The sequence below is a fragment of the Drosophila grimshawi genome, unplaced genomic scaffold (genome assembly GCF_018153295.1).
Source record: "Drosophila grimshawi isolate 15287-2541.00 unplaced genomic scaffold, ASM1815329v1 contig_848, whole genome shotgun sequence".
NCBI classification, from domain to species: domain Eukaryota; kingdom Metazoa; phylum Arthropoda; class Insecta; order Diptera; family Drosophilidae; genus Drosophila; species Drosophila grimshawi.
Window position 1 is genome coordinate 18,879,087 of NW_025063692.1, and position 18,766 is coordinate 18,897,852.

Genomic DNA, 18,766 nt, shown 5'->3' on the forward strand with positions numbered 1-18,766 from the left:
ATTTTAATATTTAGAATTTAAATGTTAGCTACAAATGCAGGGCTAAGTACAGGGTAATAGTTAGTCGATCATTGCTGACTATCACATTTCTTATTATTTGTCTTAACAACAGCTGCTAAAATGGTCCAAGGGTCAAACGCACTATAAACGCCAAGTCAGCAGCAGCGGCACCGTCCAGGCAACAACAGGTTGTGAACATCTGAACAAGGACAACAAGAACAGGAACAACAACAATAATATCAATAGCAACAACAACCACAACAACAACAACAACTTCCCCTCCCCCACAACAGAGCAAGAGAGGCAGAGGGCGAAGACGCAGAATCGACCATGCACCATCGACGGAACGGTGATTGTCAGCCGCTGGTGGGCAATGGCGCCTGCAAGGATGCAACAGAATCACCGACAGCAACCGAAGCAACAATACCAGAAGCAGTGGCAGCAACAGCATCAGCAGCAGCATCAGCATCAGCAGGAGAAACAGCTCCGCTTAAGGCGGCCAACACGCTGCCGATGAGCTGTGGATGCTACTTCTCGCTGGCCTGTTCGATTGGATCGATGGGTTTGGCCTGCGGCAGTTTGTGGCAAATACCGAATACCACCGATCGCATCACGCTGCAGCGCGGTCTCTTTCTCACCTCACTGGGCTTCATCTATTTTGTCTCTCTCACCGATTTCTGCAACAAGTATCTGCTGGAGACGAAGCGGGGACAGCAATTTCGATACAAGTATCGGCTCATGATATCCGATGTCCTCGAAATAACCAACAAGTGAGCAAAGCCAACATATATATATATAAATGCAATATTTTATTTATTTAGATATATTTATACATAAGTTTTAATTATTCGGAAAAAATTAAAAAAAAAAAAAAAAAAATTTTTAAAAAAAAAAAGGGAAATAAAAAAAAAAAAAAAAATAAAAAAAAAAGCCCCCCCAAAAAAAAAAAAAAAAAAAAAAAAAAAAAAAAATAAAGGAAAAAAATATATATATATATATTTATATAATCAGTATGCACTCTTAACCTTCATTGTAATATTTATGGGTCTGCCTTTGGCCACATGCCACTGGCATTGAAATATCGTTGGTTGGCAGCCTTGACTCTGCTGTTCTCTCAATCATAATTGGCGATGCACTCACTCGTTTCACACTCGTTGATTCAATCATGCACTTATTCGAGTTCAGCTGAACAGTGGGCCAAGGTCAAGGATTCTCGCCAGCTGAGACAGAGAGGGAGAGCGAAAGAGAGAAGAAATACATACCTAGAACCCATCTGGTAATTGTACATTTCAATGGGTTTGTTCGTTGTCTACCTAGATCTATCTATCTATATGCATATATGTATATATAGTATTGATTATTATATATATATAATATTAATTCGAAACTTCCCTTGTTACGTGATCCAGCTAATTGCCGTGTAAAAGCAAACACAAAAACTAAAGAGGGAAAAAAAACACATTCCTATAGCAGAGAAACAATAGACCCCATCGAAATCGTCAATTGATGTTCGTTGAAACTGGTTCGGCTTTGCCCCGCACCGTCGGAACTGATCCACGTCCATCGAGTTTGTCGAGTGTTAATAAAACTGTGTGTAGAATTGCTTAGCGTGTTTTTAATGGAATCACTTTGCATCCTCCTTGCCGCATCCGACTCCGCCTCCACCTTTTCCCTATAGCCAATTATTACATGCTGTGCGCTTGGCTGGCGCAATCGTGAAAAAGTGACTAATACTGAAAATGTGTTACACAAAATGAGTTATACAATCCAGCCAGATCATGTGACAACCTCTTTGCCACTATCTTCAACTGAGACACTCAAGGGTGTACCTAGTTCTTTTTATCTTTATCTTTGTTTTTCGTTTTTCTTTTTTCTGTTTTTTAGTGAAGTGGGTGCCGAATTGTAATTTGAATTTAATTCAGTGTCAAACCCTGACTACGCCCATGGGGAAGCACTGTGAAGCAGTGTCTAAGCAAGATTGTTTTGTAGCTAATTGCAGCTGTTATATCTCAGTTCTAAGAGGCAACAAACAAATGAGTTTAGCTGAAATACCTGTTATACGAACATACTTCGAAATAAATATATTATATTCCGGATAATTGTTTAACAGATTAAAAACTATTCACAATCTTCTGAAAATTGTTCTAACTCGGTAACTTTTCATATAGCTTTAACTAATTAAAAATGGGCAAAAGTCAACTATAATGTATGTAAAAGTGTGTAACACGGCAAATGGAAGCATCTCCGACCCCATAAGCTATATATATATATACTTATATATACTCTTGATCAGCAGTCATAGTCGAAAACGTATTCGCATATGGATCTCGTTGGAATAGAATCTATTTAACAGCTGGGTTCTGTGTATATCGTAGTGAGTCTTTAACAAATAAATTTGTGCTGACTTAATTAAAGAACCTATTTATAAATATTATATAAGAGTGCCGTTATTTCATTGAGGGTGAATTGGTTAAAAGCAGCTCATCGAAATACCTGTATAAAATATATTTAGTGTCGTAAATATTGAATGTACACATAAATATATATTTATCTCAATCGATACGAAATTTGTGATATATAATATATATATATATATAAAAGACATAGTTGAATGACGCACGCGGTAATCAGTTACAATTATAATTAAGCCCTTTTGCGCGCCAAGTGGCCGATAGTAAAGCCCACCCTTAACCCCATTACTCACCCTCCACCCTAGCTTCAATGGACCTCAACGTATGTCTAATGAAGTGTATATATATTTGTGTGTGTGTGTGTGTGTCTGTGTGTGTCTGTGTGTGTAGATAAGCAGCACACACTGTGCTAAAACAATTGAGTAGCAAAAAGTGTATAATTGTGTACTATATATATATATATATTATGCTGATGTGTGCCTAGTTCCATTTACTAACGACTCATTGTGGGAATGATGATGGCAATTTGTGAGAGAGGACCTTGCACCTCACACCTCGCACCTTGACCAGCCTTGACTTTGATCATAAATCTAAATTAGACATAGTTGCGGCATTTTATTATTATTATTACTATTGCGTTTGTTGTTGTTGTTCTTGTTATTGTTGTTCTTGTTGCTGCCGCTGCTTCTTTGCCTTTGCATATATACACTGTATATAGAGAGACACACAGATGTATTTGATGTGCATTTGATTATTTGCGTGGCCCAGTAACCGCTTTTAATATTTAGCACAATTGCCATTGATTGTTAGGAATGTTAAATTAAATTGTGAATTATTCTTCGATCCGCATATCAACACTGGCCTGCCCATATTGACACCTAGCGCCATTCATTAGCAGCCATCGACAATGGACAATGGACAATGGACATTGGACAATGGGCAAACGACAAACGACAATCGACTGTGTTCAATGGCCGTTCGCAATTGAGACTAATGCGTATATTTCGATATGGGTTTGGCTACTGGACTAGTGGGGGGGACGGGCTGTGGAACGTCCAAGGTTGAACGAACAGTTAGCACGACATGTTTCTCTCCACACAAAAACCCATAAAACGGGAAACTTGGAGTCCAAACACCCAAAAAAAAATAAAAGGAGTGCCACAGACAATCAAAAAATGATAGAAATAAGAGATAGGCGAGGTAACCTTATGGCTCTGCATGCTTTCATAATTTCCAAAATAAAAAAAAATATATCATTTGCCAAGTTCCTATTAAGCAAGTGAGAATAGTGTAGTCGAGTGAGCTCGACTACAATATACACAATATTGCATATATATTCTAGTTTATGTCCAATTAAATATATTCAAGTTTTATTGCCAAATTGCCCTTTCAAATGGGCTCTTATTTCTTATGGCGACTGGACCACACAAGCCCGAACTAAAGTCAGCTTTTATTGCTATCTGAAATCGATATGTATCGTATTCTCGCAACTCGATAGTTATCGATAGCATAAAAGAAAGATGATTTGTTCCGGATATACGAGAGCTTAAAGTATTAGTAGCTGAGATCCGCCTGTTCATGCAGACGGACAAGGGTAGATCAATTCGGCTCTTAATTCAAATCAAAAAAATAATATATATATATATATATACTGCCAGTCGGACGCTAACATACTTTTGCACAAAACCATTACGCTTATTATCATGTTTTAATTTGCTCAGGGTATTCAAATTAGTATTTACCCCAAAATCAGATAGAACCCGGTAAAACTAACTGTCGAATTATATACCAATAAAATCAATTAATATAATACACAAAATCTGCATTGAGTGGAACGAAAATTTCCATTAGATTAATGGTTGGCGTTAGGAAAATAAATGATTTCCGACATGAATAATCATGAATTTCTATTTTACGCATTTGGAACTAGCTATTGATTATTTTGTTTGCTTTTACGTGTAATCTTTTGATTAAATCACTTCGAGTAGGTACAAAAGCACCCGGGAAATGAATTGTTATCAACAAATTTAAATGTTTGCTTAAATTAGGCAACTTTGCCAATGTCGATAATCATATGACACGCAAATACTAATCTCTAATCTTCTCTGCAACTTTAGTGGAAAAAATCTTCTTTCTTAGGGTATTCTAATTTTGTCGCATAGACGAAAAAGTTTCCGACCCGATAGATTATACATATATATATACATATCTTGATCAGCATCACTAGCAACTAATCGCAATATATTTTATAGCTGACTTTTTGTTTAACAATTATAACATATATCCCATAGGAAAAGTCTATCGAACGATAAGTTCCTGTATGAAATAGTTTTTTGTTTATCACGAATCCGATCCAAGCTTATCCCATATGCGGTTTGATCGAAAACCATCGAGATCAGACTACTATATTATGTCGCACGATTGATCAAAACTTAAAAAACTTATTCTTTTACCAAGATATGCAAATCAAACTTACTCAATATAAACATTTCGAAGAAAAATCATTGAGATCAGACTATTATATATATTATATAGCTTAAAGATGAGGTTATTATTTTCATCTGTATCAAATCGAGTGAAATTTGGATGACGGAAATTTGACTGTGGTCTAGGGTCACGGGTCACTGGTCAAGGGTATGTAAACTTCGGCGTGCCTAAGATGGGCGTTCTTTCGTTAGTCGTTAGTCGTTAGTAGTTATGTCGTTATGTCATAATGGTGTAGTTATATTCGCGAAGCACAATACAACGCAACCCATGGCACTCCAACGCACCCGCCATTTGTTTGGGGATTGTCTTGAAATAGTCCTGGCTTTGGCCTTGTATAAGTTGACGCCTTGTTGTGGCCTTATCCTCGGACTGACCCTGACCTTTTAATGACCAAGCCAATTATTCATTGTAAATGAAGTCATCATATACATCATATATACATATAGATGTGCATGTGCCAAGTCGTTAGACATTCGTAGTTATATCAGAATTGTTTGGTTTTCTAATTTAATTAAGGCCAATTTGTGATTTCAACTTTACTTTTGAATTTAATCGAATATAAATTGTGTTCAATTGGTAACGCTAACATTGCAACTGCTGCAACAAGTGCGCTGTTGCGCCTTAGGTGCGGCTCTTCTTCTTACTTGGATGCGATTTACACTTGAGTTTCTTCTTTGACGCTGCCAAATCACAGACACGTTTGCTGTTGCTGTTGCTGTTGTCGCTGTTGCTCTGTTTCTGGCAGCAACTGTTGTTGTTGCTGTCGCTGTTGCCCAGCTGAATGCCAGTCTCAACATCCTCATAGGTAACAGCTGCAATTCGGGGCGATTCAGTGGCTTCAGCAGCAACTGTTGCTGTTGCTGCGTTTGCGGCACCAGCGCTCACTCGTATTGGTGCATGAAAGCAAATGCTGGCACCACCCACAGCAGTTAATCGTGTCACAGTTGGCTGATAATCGATTAGAACGGGCCGTGGAATAAGCTGCTGTTTGTGTTCCTCTGCCAGCAACAGTTGCTGACGTTGCATCTCGATCAGCTGTTGTTGCCGCTGTATCAGTTGCTGTTGGTCCTGCAGCACTTGCATTTGCTGCGGCTGCTGCTGCTGTTGGTGTTGTAGTTGTAGTTGTTGATGCTGTTGCTGTTGCTGCAACTGTTGTTGCAACCGTTGCCATTGCGCAACATCAGTGCGCTTACTGCGCTGTTGCATCGGCGGCATTGGATGATTTTTGAGTTGCTTAACAAACGGCAAATACTTGGCATTCACAACAATTGGCGGTGGATTCGGTGTTTCCATCTCCATCTCCGTTTCCGTTTCAGAATCGAATTTCACATCACTATTGCTGTTGGCAGGCGACTGTTGTTTCAGCTGTTGCTGTTGCTCTTGCTCTTGCTCCTCCTCCTCATCAGTTGTTGTGCTCTGCGTCGACTGCGCCTTCTTGTTGCTGCGACGCCCTGTTGTTGCTGCTGTTGCCGGATTTAAGCGCCGCACCATCGGACGATATAAATAGCGTACAATTGGTGGTTTCCTGCCGCGCGTCGCAGACGTATTGACAAAATACTGATAGCTTATATCGATGCCATCTTCTACGGTTTTGGGCACCTTATGCTGATCTACGCGAATTATTTTTGACATTACAGCAGCAGCAGCAGCAGTTGCAACTTTTGTTGTTGCTTTCGTTTTTTGTGCTTGTTGTTGCTGTTGTTGATGTTGTTGATGTTGCAGGTGTGTTTCTTTCATTTGTTTGGATTGCTGTTTGACTGGCAAACGTTTGGGCAACAATTGCTGCGGCTGCGGCTGCGCCTGCTGCTGCTGCGTCTTTGTTTGCCTCTTTGCAGCAACTGTTGCTGCTGGTGTTGCATCCGGCATTATTTGAATAACTGTTGATGTTAGCTTAAGAGACTTGTTAATGCCAGCAACGACAAGTGGCGTATCATATGATTGACTTTTTGACCAATTGCCGCTGCCGCTGCTGCTGCCGCTAATGCCAATTGTTGTTCCATTGCTAATGTTTGTGCAATTCGTGGACAATGCGCTAATTTCACTGTTGTCGACGGACGCCATCTGCTTAACGCCGTCCGTCTGCAACAGCAAAGTCTTTGACGCCTGTTGCTGCTGCTGTTGTTGCCGTTGTTGCTGTTGCTGCTGCTGTCGCAGCGATCGCTTGCGCTTGGGCTGCAGCTGGCTAAGCTGCGCCTGCTTCAGCTCATCCGCCAGCAGTATACGCTGGCTGGGCACCAAAAATACACGCGATTGCTTGCTGACCAGCAATTGTTGTTGTTGATGCTTGGAGCTGGTTTTTGTGTTGAGATTTGGCCAGGAGGTCTTCACACATAGCTGCTGCATCTGCTGATTGCTGGTCGCCGTCTTTGCATTGTGCATTGTATCCAACGAGGATTCGCTCGATTGCCTAAAATTGCTCTGTGGCAACAGCAACCATTTTGTTGGCATCGCTGCCTCGATGCGTCTTCTGCTGCAGCTGTCCCTGTTGGCTGGTGTGTTGCTGCTGTTGCACTTTGTTCCAATTGCTTCGTTGCGATTGTGGCGTCGATTGCGTTGATTGCTCGCCATTGCATTGACTTTTGTTGCTGCTGATGCTGCTGCTGCTGTTGTTGTGTTTGTTGTTGTTGTTGCTTGTGCTCTTTTGGCAACCCGTTTGATTCCATTGGCTGATGTTGCCGGTGGGTTTCGTGCTCCGACAGCTATCTTCTTTGTCAGCTCATCTAAACCAATGGGCATTTTTGTTGCTGCTGCCGTTGCTTTCTTGGGCTGTTGCAAGCGTCGTTTGCCAATGTTTCTTGGTGGCTCCGCTGCTAGTTGGTTGCGCATTATGGCGCCATAACGTGCAAATGCACCCTCACCTCCGGCACCCAGTGCCATCGAACCGTGGAACACATTCGTCTCCAAGCCCCGAGCACCGGCAAAGAATTTTGACTTTTCCAAAGACATTCTGCTGCTAGCCCTATTTGCCTATACAAAATTTGTAACTGTGTCTTCCAATAGTATTCCAAATAGTTGTTTTTTTTTTTGTAGAATTTTCAGTAATTTAAAGCCCATCTGAAGTTTTGTTGTGCTCATTTTTTTCGACACTTACACATTGCCGGAACTGTTGTCTTTATTTGTGTTCAAGGTCTACTGCGATGCGAACTTTATGAGACAGAAAAACAGCTCTGTTCTATTTATTATAAATAAATATATATATATTTTGACCTCATTGAACCCACCGATTACAAAAGCTAACAATAATTAAATAAATATTGTATTACTAAATTCCGAATGAGGTATTGAATTTATATACAGCTCCAGCTCCGATTATCTGTATTTTTATGGCGCTAATTTACCATATACAGATGCAAAAGATTGGCACTTATCAATTGCTTGCAGTTGATCAGATAAAGCAACCCATGCGTATCTCAGCAAGTTACACACACAAACAAAAGTCAGCTAATACAAATTTGTATTATTTTTTTGTTTTTGTTTTATTTTTTTGTTTGGAAAAAGCTAAGAGCAACAAAATTATTCGAAAAATGTGCAACGACTGCTGCTGTAGCCAAATGAGAAAATGCTGCCAATGTCAGCCGCAAGTGGAGAAGCTGCGCAGCGTGGATGAGTATCGTTGGTTCCAGCGCTGCCCCATCGATGTCTCTCCCAAGTGTGATGCTGAGGGTGGGGCACATCAATGCGAATGCATCTGTCGCCGCAATCGTCATATTATCGAGGCATTGAGCTGTCTATTCAAATGCTCCATACAATATATGCTATCGGTCCTGTTCAAGCTCGCCTATCAAATTTATCAGCAGCCCCTCAAGCGATATCCCCGCGATCGTGTCTGGAGTGTGATGAGGCACGTCAAGGCACCCTATACGGAGCTCAACGATTTGGAGATATATGATAGTATGTACGATCGATGCGGTATGCCAATTGATCCCCTTGACAAGGATAATATATTGAAGATAGTGCGCATGATGTTCCTAATATCGGTGCTAACCTTTGATCAGCAAAAATATTTGTTGCATATGCTCAACCGTCTGAATGCTCATGCTCACTGTCCCGTTGAAGTGGAGTTTTTGCTGAGGACACTCAAAAGCATTGAACTGAGGCAGCTGGTGTGCAGTCTACGCAACCAGGAGGCACTCACCCAACGCCTCTACACATCGCGTCAATGCAGTGACCTCTGCGGTCTCTATACCAAAGTGGCAACCGTCGATAAGTATGCGATTGCCCGCCATCGCAGTCGACGAGATCGCATCAAAAATAAGCGGAATGTGGCCAGAAGTAGTCATGCCGAGAGTCTGGCTGCTTCATCTGCCCGCCAATCCGCAGTGATTCGACAGTTTTGCGAACGCAAAGCGAGACCGTCCAGCGATATGGGTGGCAATCACATCTATAGCCACAACATGCGGCACAAACAATTGTCGTTCTAGTTCCTCCTCCATTCTAGATGCACATTTTTCATTTTGTTGTTACTTAAGCGCACTCACTATAAACTATATATTTCAGAAAGTATATATCGAGAAACTGGGCGTTTTCTTTTCTTAATTTCAGAGTACATTTTTCGAAAATAATGCCTTATTCTCAGAATGATTTTTCATATATAAACTAAAAATAGCTTTTTTGTTATTAATAATGTTTTCTGGAAATTACTTGGAAATTATTTCTAAATCAGCGAATTACATTTTTCTGAGTGTGTTACAACATAAATTGAGCGAATTTAAGATATATTTATGGACTAAGAAGTCGCCTAACTAAACTGGGTGTATATAGAAGCGATCTGTGCAGATTTTGTTAGGAGAGGAGAGGAGGAATCCTCGATGCACATCCTAGTAGAATGTGTCGCCTTAACTAGAAGAAGATGCAGCATCCTAGGGATACATGGAAGACCTCAACCCAACAAAGATTCTCACATTCGTGCTGGCTCAGAAGGGGGCACAATAGATCGAGTAATAAGATATATTTAGAATGTGGAATATGTTCCACTTTGGAACTGTTAAAAAAAATCCCTTTTTGCCCGTTTTCAAGTGTGTATTTTGTGTATATTTGTTATAGAAATCCAAACTGGAATTCAATTTATACAATGCTGGAGACACGGATGAACTTATAATTGACAGAAAGTTTATTAAGATATGTATTTAAAACTCGTTAAATTGGTCAGAACTTGCGCGCATAGAAAAGAACAGAAAGACACTTTTGTCGCATTTGTTGCTCCCGCAGACCCTTGTGGGTGGCTTCAATGACCAGCGGCTCTGCGGGCAGACGACGCAAACAGCAGGCACGTCTCGGATAATAATTTTCGCCATGCAACACATCGTGTGGATAGCATGGATATGCCTCGTTGTTCCTGTTAGTTTGACGACAGATGTTGCAGCCAGCCAAGGATGTTGATGTTGCTGGTGTTGCTGGTGTTGCTGGTGTCAAGTTGTCGTCATGTTTATGCCGCCGCCTATCAATGATTTTGGTAAGCATGAGTGGCACATCGGTTGTCGTCGTGCCGCCGCCCACTTCTCGCGGCTCGCTGCACGTCACGTTGCGTGTGTGCTCGCAATATGTCCTGAAATCCAGCTCGGAAACCAGCGTCACCGGCGGTGGCATGTAACGATCACTGTCATTTGTCGTTCTTCCCATTCGTATGTTTGGAAAATCTCTGCTCCTTGAGAATAGCTGAGAATTCATTGGCAAGCGACTCTCCTCCAGGTGTTGCTCGTGCTTCGTTTTGGCCCGTGTCGACAGACGATCATTATTCGTTGCCATTTCCTTGTTGGACGGCACCTTGTGGCAGGTATTGTCGCCGCTCGATGTGCTAGGCACGGCAAACAGCGACAGCACCTTCTCCCTGTTGCCCAGATGGCTCATGGGTCGTGTTGGAATTGTTGTTGCTGCTATTGCTGCTGATCCTGCTCTTGGTCTCGCTGCCATCTCTTCGTCGCGGCGAAGTTGTTGATGGTGATTGAGTGCCTGACCTGGCACGGCATTGTGCACAGTACTTGCGCGCATTATGACGGGGCGCCTCAATCCCGCCTGCAGTGTATAGCTGGCCGGTGTGCCAGGTTCCGAGTAGCCATCATCACGACTGGAACTCAATTGATTTGGATTTACGGACATCTGTGACTGCAGCCGGGGCACAAAGTTCACGTGACGCCCATCGTTGGCCTGTCTCACTGCATTGTTCACCGTTTTTGCAGTGGATTTCAGTATGGAGCATGGTTGTGTTGAACGCTGCTGGTTGCTGGTAGCCTTGTTGGCCGATGGCACTGGTTGTTCGCTGTTGTAGTCATCAAGGGGACTGCTCGAACGTGGATGTCTGCTCTTGTTCGATGGACAGCCAAAGGATTCGCTGAAGGCATTATAGAAATTCTCAAAAACTTGCTGCTTGCTACGCTTGGCAGCCATGCCTCTTGTTACGCCCCGATTGGCCTGCATGGCCACATCAGTAGCAGTAGATGGGAAAGCTATTCTAGCCTGTGAGCGTCTTCGGTGATGCTCGACTTGTTGCTCAGCTGCCAGTTTGTGTTCGCTGTCCGCTTGTGGCTGTCGAAACCTATGTCTTAATTCAGTACCAACATCATCCTGCTCGGCCTCGTCTCTCAGATTCCAGGGCGTGGCATAGCTCTTCGCCTTCAACCTACTCTTCTTGATAGGGCTCCTATTGCAATGGCTGCACTTACTCAATGGACTCAATGGATTCTCGCCTAGGGTCTTGGCCAACTGGTGCGATACACTTGGGCCAGTCGGGCGTTGTTCGTCGTCTCGAAACTGCATATCGCAGCCGGAACGAGAGCGGCCGCTGCTGACTTCATCACTATAATGTGTTGACAGATAGTTATCGTTATCGTTATCGATCTCTCTATTGTATCGTTTTTGAAAGTTTCTCTCTAGCCTCGACTGATCCGTGTGTATTTGTATGGGTCGATCGTAACGCTGCTGTGCCAGCAACTGGTTCTGCTCCTGCTGCTGCTTCTCTTTCTGTTGATTGTCCGGCTCATCGGCCAACATTGGCTGCATCATTGGGAGGCGTTGCCATTGCTGGCTCCGATGCGGACACAGCACTCGAGATGGCGGCGGCGGCTCCGGGCGACGTGTGCGCAGAGAGCACTGCATTTTCACGTGTGGCACCCGCATCTTGATCTTTGGCGCCGTCGCCTCGCGCATTCTCAACAGCTGCTCATTGATGGGTGGCTTGCGTGTAAAGAGCTTGGGCAACATGCTGCTCGGGACCGATCTCTGTGACTTTGACGGCGCCTGACTGGCGTCAAGCGAGTTCTGCGACGGATGGTTCACCGTAAAACAGGTGATATTTGCCACCTGCTCCGCCGTATCTATGGAGGTGTCATCACTTGGATATCGCTGCAAGTCACGTTTGTTATACATGCTATCCACGCCATGCAATTCCTGCTCAAAACCATGTTGCGAGCGACGTCCACTTGCCACATTCAGTTGTACAACATTGGAGCTAACTTGGTCCATTCCAGGTTCATCCAGGTAATTGGATTGCTGAACAGTGTTGCAAGTCGAGCCATGTCGCATCGCAGATACGTCGTTGTCTGATGCCTGCCTGCCGTTTTCTGAGCTTCTCGATGCACAGCATCTAGCAGAGCCAGCAGAGCTGTTTGGATTCCTCGCAGTTCCATAGGAACGCTCGTAGCTACGTGATCCATTTGTCTGCCAGTCGGCTTCATCGTAGGAGTATTCCCTGCTGCAGCTAAAGTCATTGTTATTGCGCTCATAATCCGAAGTAATGCTTTCATCCGATTCTTGTGTCTGCTGTCTGCATCTGGATGTCAACTCCAATCGATTGTTGCGGGGCATGGACAGCTGATCGATCTCAAGGAACGGCGAGTTCCTATTGCTTTTGCGTCGCTTTCGCGTCACTGGACTCGTGCTGCGAGTTCTGGCTGGGTCTGCAGGCGGCTGCGTGTCACTGTTGCGATACCGATCAGCGAAGGTGACCCTGCCACGCTTGGACTGTCGTATTTTGGCCCGCTTCCGGGCCACCAAACGCATTAGCTCTGCGTAATCGGAACCGGGTGCATAGCTTCGTTTCATTTTGCCTTTGCGGCAAACTGGGGCTGCTCGACTCACCATCGTATTGGCCAATCCGGCCACAATCTCCGTCGCTGGACCATCTTTCAGCTGCGTCTCAGCGGTAATCGGTTCTATCACAGGAAACCGGCCTGCAACGGTATTGTGCTCCACGTTCTCCAAGCATATTTGCTCTGTTTGCATCTGTATGCTGTCTAAGCTATTTTTTGCTTCTGATTCTGTTGCTTGCCACTGGTTGCTGTGCATGCAACACATTGAGTGGAAGCGAATAGGCGTGCAACTGTTGTCCGTTGCAGCCTGTGCTGTCTTCCAGTCTGGTTCCCGTTGCCAATTGCCGCGTTTCGGTTGCCGCGAGAAGAACATGGGCTCCGCAACGTTCTGCCGATGGTTGGGCTGATTGGTCAGTGCCGGTTGTTGTCGTGCTTGCACCAGTGTCTCATACGCCGTTGACTTCCGCTGCAGCGTGCTAAAGTTGTAGAGCAGATGACGTCCTGGCTGCATGACACGCTTGCACAGACCCGCCATGCTGCCCAAAATACCATTTCGCTTGCTTGGCGTCTTAATCGCTGCCCGACGTCCCAGTCGCGTCTGCTTCGCCAATGGGCCCGACAACATGCCGGCAGGCTTGGCTTCCTTGACTTCCTTGACTTCCTTGACTTCCTTGACTTCCTTGGCTTCCTTGACTTCCTTGGCTTCCTTGCCTTCCTTGACTTCCTTGACTTCCGGCTGTGGCTCTGGTTCTGGCTGGCTGCTGAGCTCATGTTGATTGGTTTCGATTTCTATTTTTGCTGCTGTTCCCGCATCTTCTTCACGGCTTGGACAACTGTCATCTGTACAAGCTACAATTTGCGCTCCGTCCATCTGAGAGTTGACACCAACGACGTCTTTCGCCAAGCATTCGTTCTGATCGCACAGATCTCTGGTGCAGTCCGCCATCGTCAAGACTTGCTCACAATTGTTTCGCTCGCATTCCACCCGGTCACACTGGCTGTTGCTCTCAGCAACGCTCAGCAACGAACAGTCGCAAACATCCTCCGACTCCTGCTGCTGCTGTTGCTGCTGCTGGCTCCGCTGCCGCCTCTGTCTGTGCAGTTCATCGGCTGGATGCTGTTCGGCACAAGCAACCTTGACGGTTGGCTTGCTGCTGCTGCTGCTGCTGCAGTAGCGTCTGCGCACGCCGTACAGCGGATAGCGTTCACTCATCCCATCCTCGTAGCTCTTGAGCAGCCTGTAAAACTCGGGCGAAATGCGGCGATATCTTGCCGGATCGAGTCGCCGCCGATGTTGCGTGTTGCCGCGCAAATTGGATCTATTGCGCAGGCGCATCAGTGACGACTCCATCCGGCAACGCAGTGCCTGGCGGCACTCCTCGCCCATCGGCTGTCCGTCCGCCTGAAAGTTGCAGGCGCATGACTTGAGACTGCATTGGCGATGCTCCGTGGAGTGACCGTTTGTGGGCTGCGAAAGCTGTTGCTGCTGCTGCGGATGTTGTTGTTGCGGCTGTTGTTGCTGCTGCTGTTGCTGCTGCTGCGGCTGCTGTTGCTGCTGTTGTTGCTGCTGTTGCTGCTGCTGCTGTTGCTGCTGTTGTTGGTGCTGTTGCTGCTGCTGCTGTTGCTGTTGCTGCTGTTGCTGCTGCAGTTGCTGCTGCTGTTGCTGCTGCAGTTGCTGCAGTTGCTGCTGCTGTTGTTCTTGTGCCATCTCATTGTCGGCCTGCCTTGCCGGGACCATTGGTTCGGTGTAGCCGCCCTGACGCCGCTGCCGCTGCCGTCGCTGTCGCTGCAGCAATAAGCGACGCCTGCGCAGCTCCTGGCAATAATCTAAATACTGTCCACTATGCTGCAAGTTGGCCTCATTGCCACAGCCACAGCGCCGGCAATCGCAGCCATAGCCGATTAGTGCTGGCCACTCGTCCGTTTGCCGCTTGGCCAGCTGCTGCTCCTCCGGCGACACAGTGTCGAGAAAGATCTTCTGTTTGCGAAACCATTCCGTTGCCAGATCCGGCACCAGCAATCGTTCCCCTTTCCGTTCGTGCGACAACAGACGCTCGAACATCAGCTGACCCGACGGTGCCCGTCGTCGTTGCGGGTACAACGGCGATGCACATCTGCAGACCTTGTTGTGCCCCATGTTTAGCGTCGATTTGCGTCTGATGATGTCAACGTCAACGCCATTGCATGGCGGATAGTTATCCATACGCTTCGCCATAAACAGCTCCTGGCCGCTTGGATCATCATCCACATCCTCAAATTCCACACTCGCTGAATTCATCTTTTCGTTGTTGTTGTTGTTCTTGTTGTTGTTGTTGCTGTTGTTGCTGTGTTTGCTGGCCGCCGAGCTTGTTGCAATTAAATGCTGACTATTGCATATTATAAAGCCCTCAACGCTGAGGGCGCTCGTCTTTGGATTTGCACTCACTGCTAATTTTGGAAATATGCCGAAACTACAATAAACTCAATTTTGGAGCTGGAAATTCTCCTTCGAATTAATAAAAATAATATATTACTTTAAAGTCAAAAGCTATGCGTTCAACAACTTAACAATATTAATTATTGTTTATTATTTATTATTTGTTGTTGTTTTCACAATTGGCTGCAGTTTGCAGTCATTTAAGTTTATTATTATAATGATTTACAATTGTACAACAATGGAACATAATTAACAATTTGATTTTATTATATTATTAATATTATTATATTAAATTTTAATTAAAGTTTATTTGAAATTTACTTCAACATTGTGCAAATAATTGTTGTTTTCTTGGGATCTTAAATCAGTTCAGCTTAAAGTGCCAAGTTGTCTTTGTCTCTTATTTACTTTACAATCTCTCTCTCTCTCTATCAATCTATCTATCTCTCTCTCTATCTCTCTATCTATCTGACTGTACCAGATAATCTTTAATTCAAAAATTTGAAGTCGCATGAAGGAGTATCCCTTATCGAATACCTTCAATTTGTACATCTCTTTCTAATTTCGAAAAGACTTGCTGCAAGTCTTAAAGGGAATATCATTTCCTGTTTTGAAATGCGTTTGTAGAACAATATTCTCCATCGGAGATTACCCTTTGTAGAACTTTTCCAGCTTCTTCTGCTTATTCATTAGTTAAACGAAAATCGTTTCAGTTGAAAAATTGAAAACAACATTTAATTATTTAATAAATAATAAAGACGTTGAAGCAAACAATTAAATGAAGCATAAAAAAATTGAAAAACTAAAAGTTAATTGATAACTGCTCCAATTTCTATTTTTCTAAATGAAAGTCAAAACAAATTTAACATGAAATGTTTTATTGGGAAATTAGCCAAGTTCATTTTTTTAACCTCAAAGAAATAAAATAAAATAAATTAAAATAAAACCAAAAATATCTGGTTAATTTGTTGTGCATATTTAAATACATTTTTTAAATGTTTTTTTATATATAAATAAATAAAAATCAACTAGAGTTTGAATAAGGAACAATCGGTTGTAAACTGAATTGTTATCGGTAGAAGAATAAATTGATTGTATTTATCTATATATATATATATATATATATACATGTATATATATATATGTCTGTAAGGATTTCAAATCCTCGACTGTCGTACAAATTGTACCCTTTATGACCATTAACTGAGCATACAATATATATATATCGAAATGCTGCACAAAAACTAATTGCGATTTGTTATTGTTGTTGTTGTTCCCTTTTCAGAATCGTTTCGGCAATTCAGGCATCGTTCTCGTTCCTGGTTGGGCTCATCGTGTGCAAGTCGACATGCAGCAAATCGTTTGTTTATGCCTCACACTTTCTAATGGAGGCGTACGGTTGGTTTGGCACCGCCTACTTTATGTATGACATTTGGTCGATGTACAAGGTGCACACGCAGAAGATTGCCGACAAGCTGCACTTACTCCGTTTGACCAAGTCGCAGCCATTTAGCAACGGACATGCCCGAAGCTATTATGATAAGGCCGGTGGTCGATCTATGCCCGATTTGCGTACGGGTAACAACAATGGCAGCACGCCGAGCACACCTCACGAGATCTGCGACTATGATGGCGCCACTGTCCAGATACCCAAGGACGGACGTTGGGATTTCTTAAAGTATGTGCTGACGCATCCGGTCATGATGATACATCACGTATTCATTGGCACCTTCGGACTGCTCGTGGTCACGGTGAGTGCTGTGTATTTGTGATACATTCATACATTTTACTAATTCTCATTGATTTTGCAGTATATACGCGGCGGTGGTCATTGCATCTATAGCTACATGTTCATGATGGAGTTCTCCACGCCATTTGTATCGATGCGCAGCATTCTGAGCACAATGAAACTGAAGGATTCGCGCACATACATTGTCAACGGGCTGCTCATGCTGGCCACATTCTTTGTGTGTCGCGTCTGCATGTGGCCGTATGTTATGTGGCGCTATAGCCTGGCCATTGATGCCGCAACCATGTGGGCGGCGATGAGCGGTCTGCCACGCGGTTGTCTCATCAGCATTGCCATTCTATTCTTGCCGCAACTCTACTGGTTTTATCTGATGGTCATGGGTGCTCTCAAGGTATGCCCTGACTCCCTCCTTCTCTCTCCCTCATCCCCTCTCTTCCTCACTTATTACTCGCTCTCTTTCATTTTGATTTGATATTGCACTATTTGCATTTGACTCTTTCACTCACATCGATGTCTTATTTTTTCCTCCTGTTTTAGGTGTTTCTGCCGAAGCGACGGAAGCGCTCATCTGCGTTGAGTAATGAGATAGTGCCGAATGCCCTTACGGCCACGCCCACCGCCACAATTAATGGCATCAATTAGTGCAAATTGTCAACCGTTTGTTAAAGTTTACGAGACGGGCTCGTCGGACCGCCCTTCAGCATAGCTTTTACCACTATATTTATATATATATATATATATATATGTGTGTATATTTCTATATATATATATATATATTTCTTTTTTTTTATTCATTTTGATTTTGAGGCACATGCATTTGCCTATTGTTTACACATATTTAACAACTACAATTAATTTGAAAGTTATTTGCCAGCACAAAGCTGCCTTTTAGGCGGCTAACAATAATTGTGCATTTGTTTGGGCACCTAACTCTCCCTCTCTCTTTCTCTCTATCTCTATCTCTGTTTCTTTCTATTTAAGAGCACAAACCACACAAAGACAAGAAATAACAATCAAACAAACAAAACAGGCAGACAGGCGTAGCCAAACAATTGTTTTAGTTATTAATATTCTTACTTTTAAAAACACTTACTAAAAGCCACCCAAAAAAAAAAAAAAACAAAAAAAAAACTAAATATGAACAACAAAATACGAATAAAACATGGAGAAAAGAAATTTAAAAAAAAAAAAACAACAAAAACAACTGCTTAATTTGAAAGCAAAAGAACCTATAAGCAAAACAAAGAGTATATGTTGTATTCGACTATTGAACAAAAAGCTATCGCTATATAATCGACAAAAAAGAAACTTGTTATTGCCAATATATCGATGTATTATATAATAATGTTTAGTGCCCGCTTTCTTATGTGCCTGCTAATGTTCCTCTAAGTGGACAGCATTAATTGTTACAAAGCTGACAAAAGGATTCCACGTCCTTGTCTCTGTCCAAAAACCAGATTGTCAACTTTACCAGCGAGCTGAAGAAAGCGTGCATGTTTTATATATTATTATTATTTTTTTTTTTTGGAAATTATAGAAATCTTGGCATGCCGAAGATTGAATACGTTTGCAGTTTTGATTTGATTGGGCGCATTATTATCTATGTATGAGAGATACTCTATTGAAATCGGATGAAATATATCAAATATTTGAAAAGGGCATATACGAAAATGTGATA

At 43.1% G+C, this 18,766-nt stretch overlaps 3 protein-coding genes across 3 annotated transcripts; 2 read left to right on the plus strand and 1 right to left on the minus strand.

Moving 5' to 3' along the window:
* Window positions 1-120: 120 nt before the first annotated feature.
* Window positions 121-17,831, plus strand: LOC6565165 (ceramide synthase). The gene is made up of 4 exons (XM_001991501.3): window positions 121-770; window positions 16,624-17,089; window positions 17,150-17,479; window positions 17,626-17,831. Exons 1-4 carry the CDS (start codon window positions 331-333, stop codon window positions 17,728-17,730), a joined length of 1,341 nt encoding a protein of 446 aa, XP_001991537.1. The 5' UTR covers window positions 121-330; the 3' UTR covers window positions 17,731-17,831.
* Window positions 8,389-9,389, plus strand: LOC116805555. Its single transcript, XM_032738079.2, has one exon. It carries the CDS (start codon window positions 8,423-8,425, stop codon window positions 9,317-9,319), a length of 897 nt encoding a protein of 298 aa, XP_032593970.1. The 5' UTR covers window positions 8,389-8,422; the 3' UTR covers window positions 9,320-9,389.
* LOC122322836 lies at window positions 9,991-15,363 on the minus strand. The gene has a single exon (XM_043216093.1). It carries the CDS (start codon window positions 15,198-15,200, stop codon window positions 10,044-10,046), a length of 5,157 nt encoding a protein of 1,718 aa, XP_043072028.1. The 5' UTR covers window positions 15,201-15,363; the 3' UTR covers window positions 9,991-10,043.
* Window positions 17,832-18,766: the final 935 nt, after the last annotated feature.

What these genes read in the sequence shown, in the direction of transcription:
- LOC6565165 (XM_001991501.3), top strand. Translation starts at nt 331, where the DNA reads ATGCACCATCGACGGAACGGTGATTGTCAGCCGCTGGTGGGCAATGGC. An exon ending in GTCCTCGAAATAACCAACAA is followed by an intron (nt 771 to 16,623) that starts GTGAGCAAAGCC and finishes TTCCCTTTTCAG; the next exon opens with AATCGTTTCGGCAATTCAGG. An exon ending in TCGGACTGCTCGTGGTCACG is followed by an intron (nt 17,090 to 17,149) that starts GTGAGTGCTGTG and finishes TTGATTTTGCAG; the next exon opens with TATATACGCGGCGGTGGTCA.
- LOC116805555 (XM_032738079.2), top strand. Translation starts at nt 8,423, where the DNA reads ATGTGCAACGACTGCTGCTGTAGCCAAATGAGAAAATGCTGCCAATGT.
- LOC122322836 (XM_043216093.1), bottom strand. Translation starts at nt 15,200, where the DNA reads ATGAATTCAGCGAGTGTGGAATTTGAGGATGTGGATGATGATCCAAGC.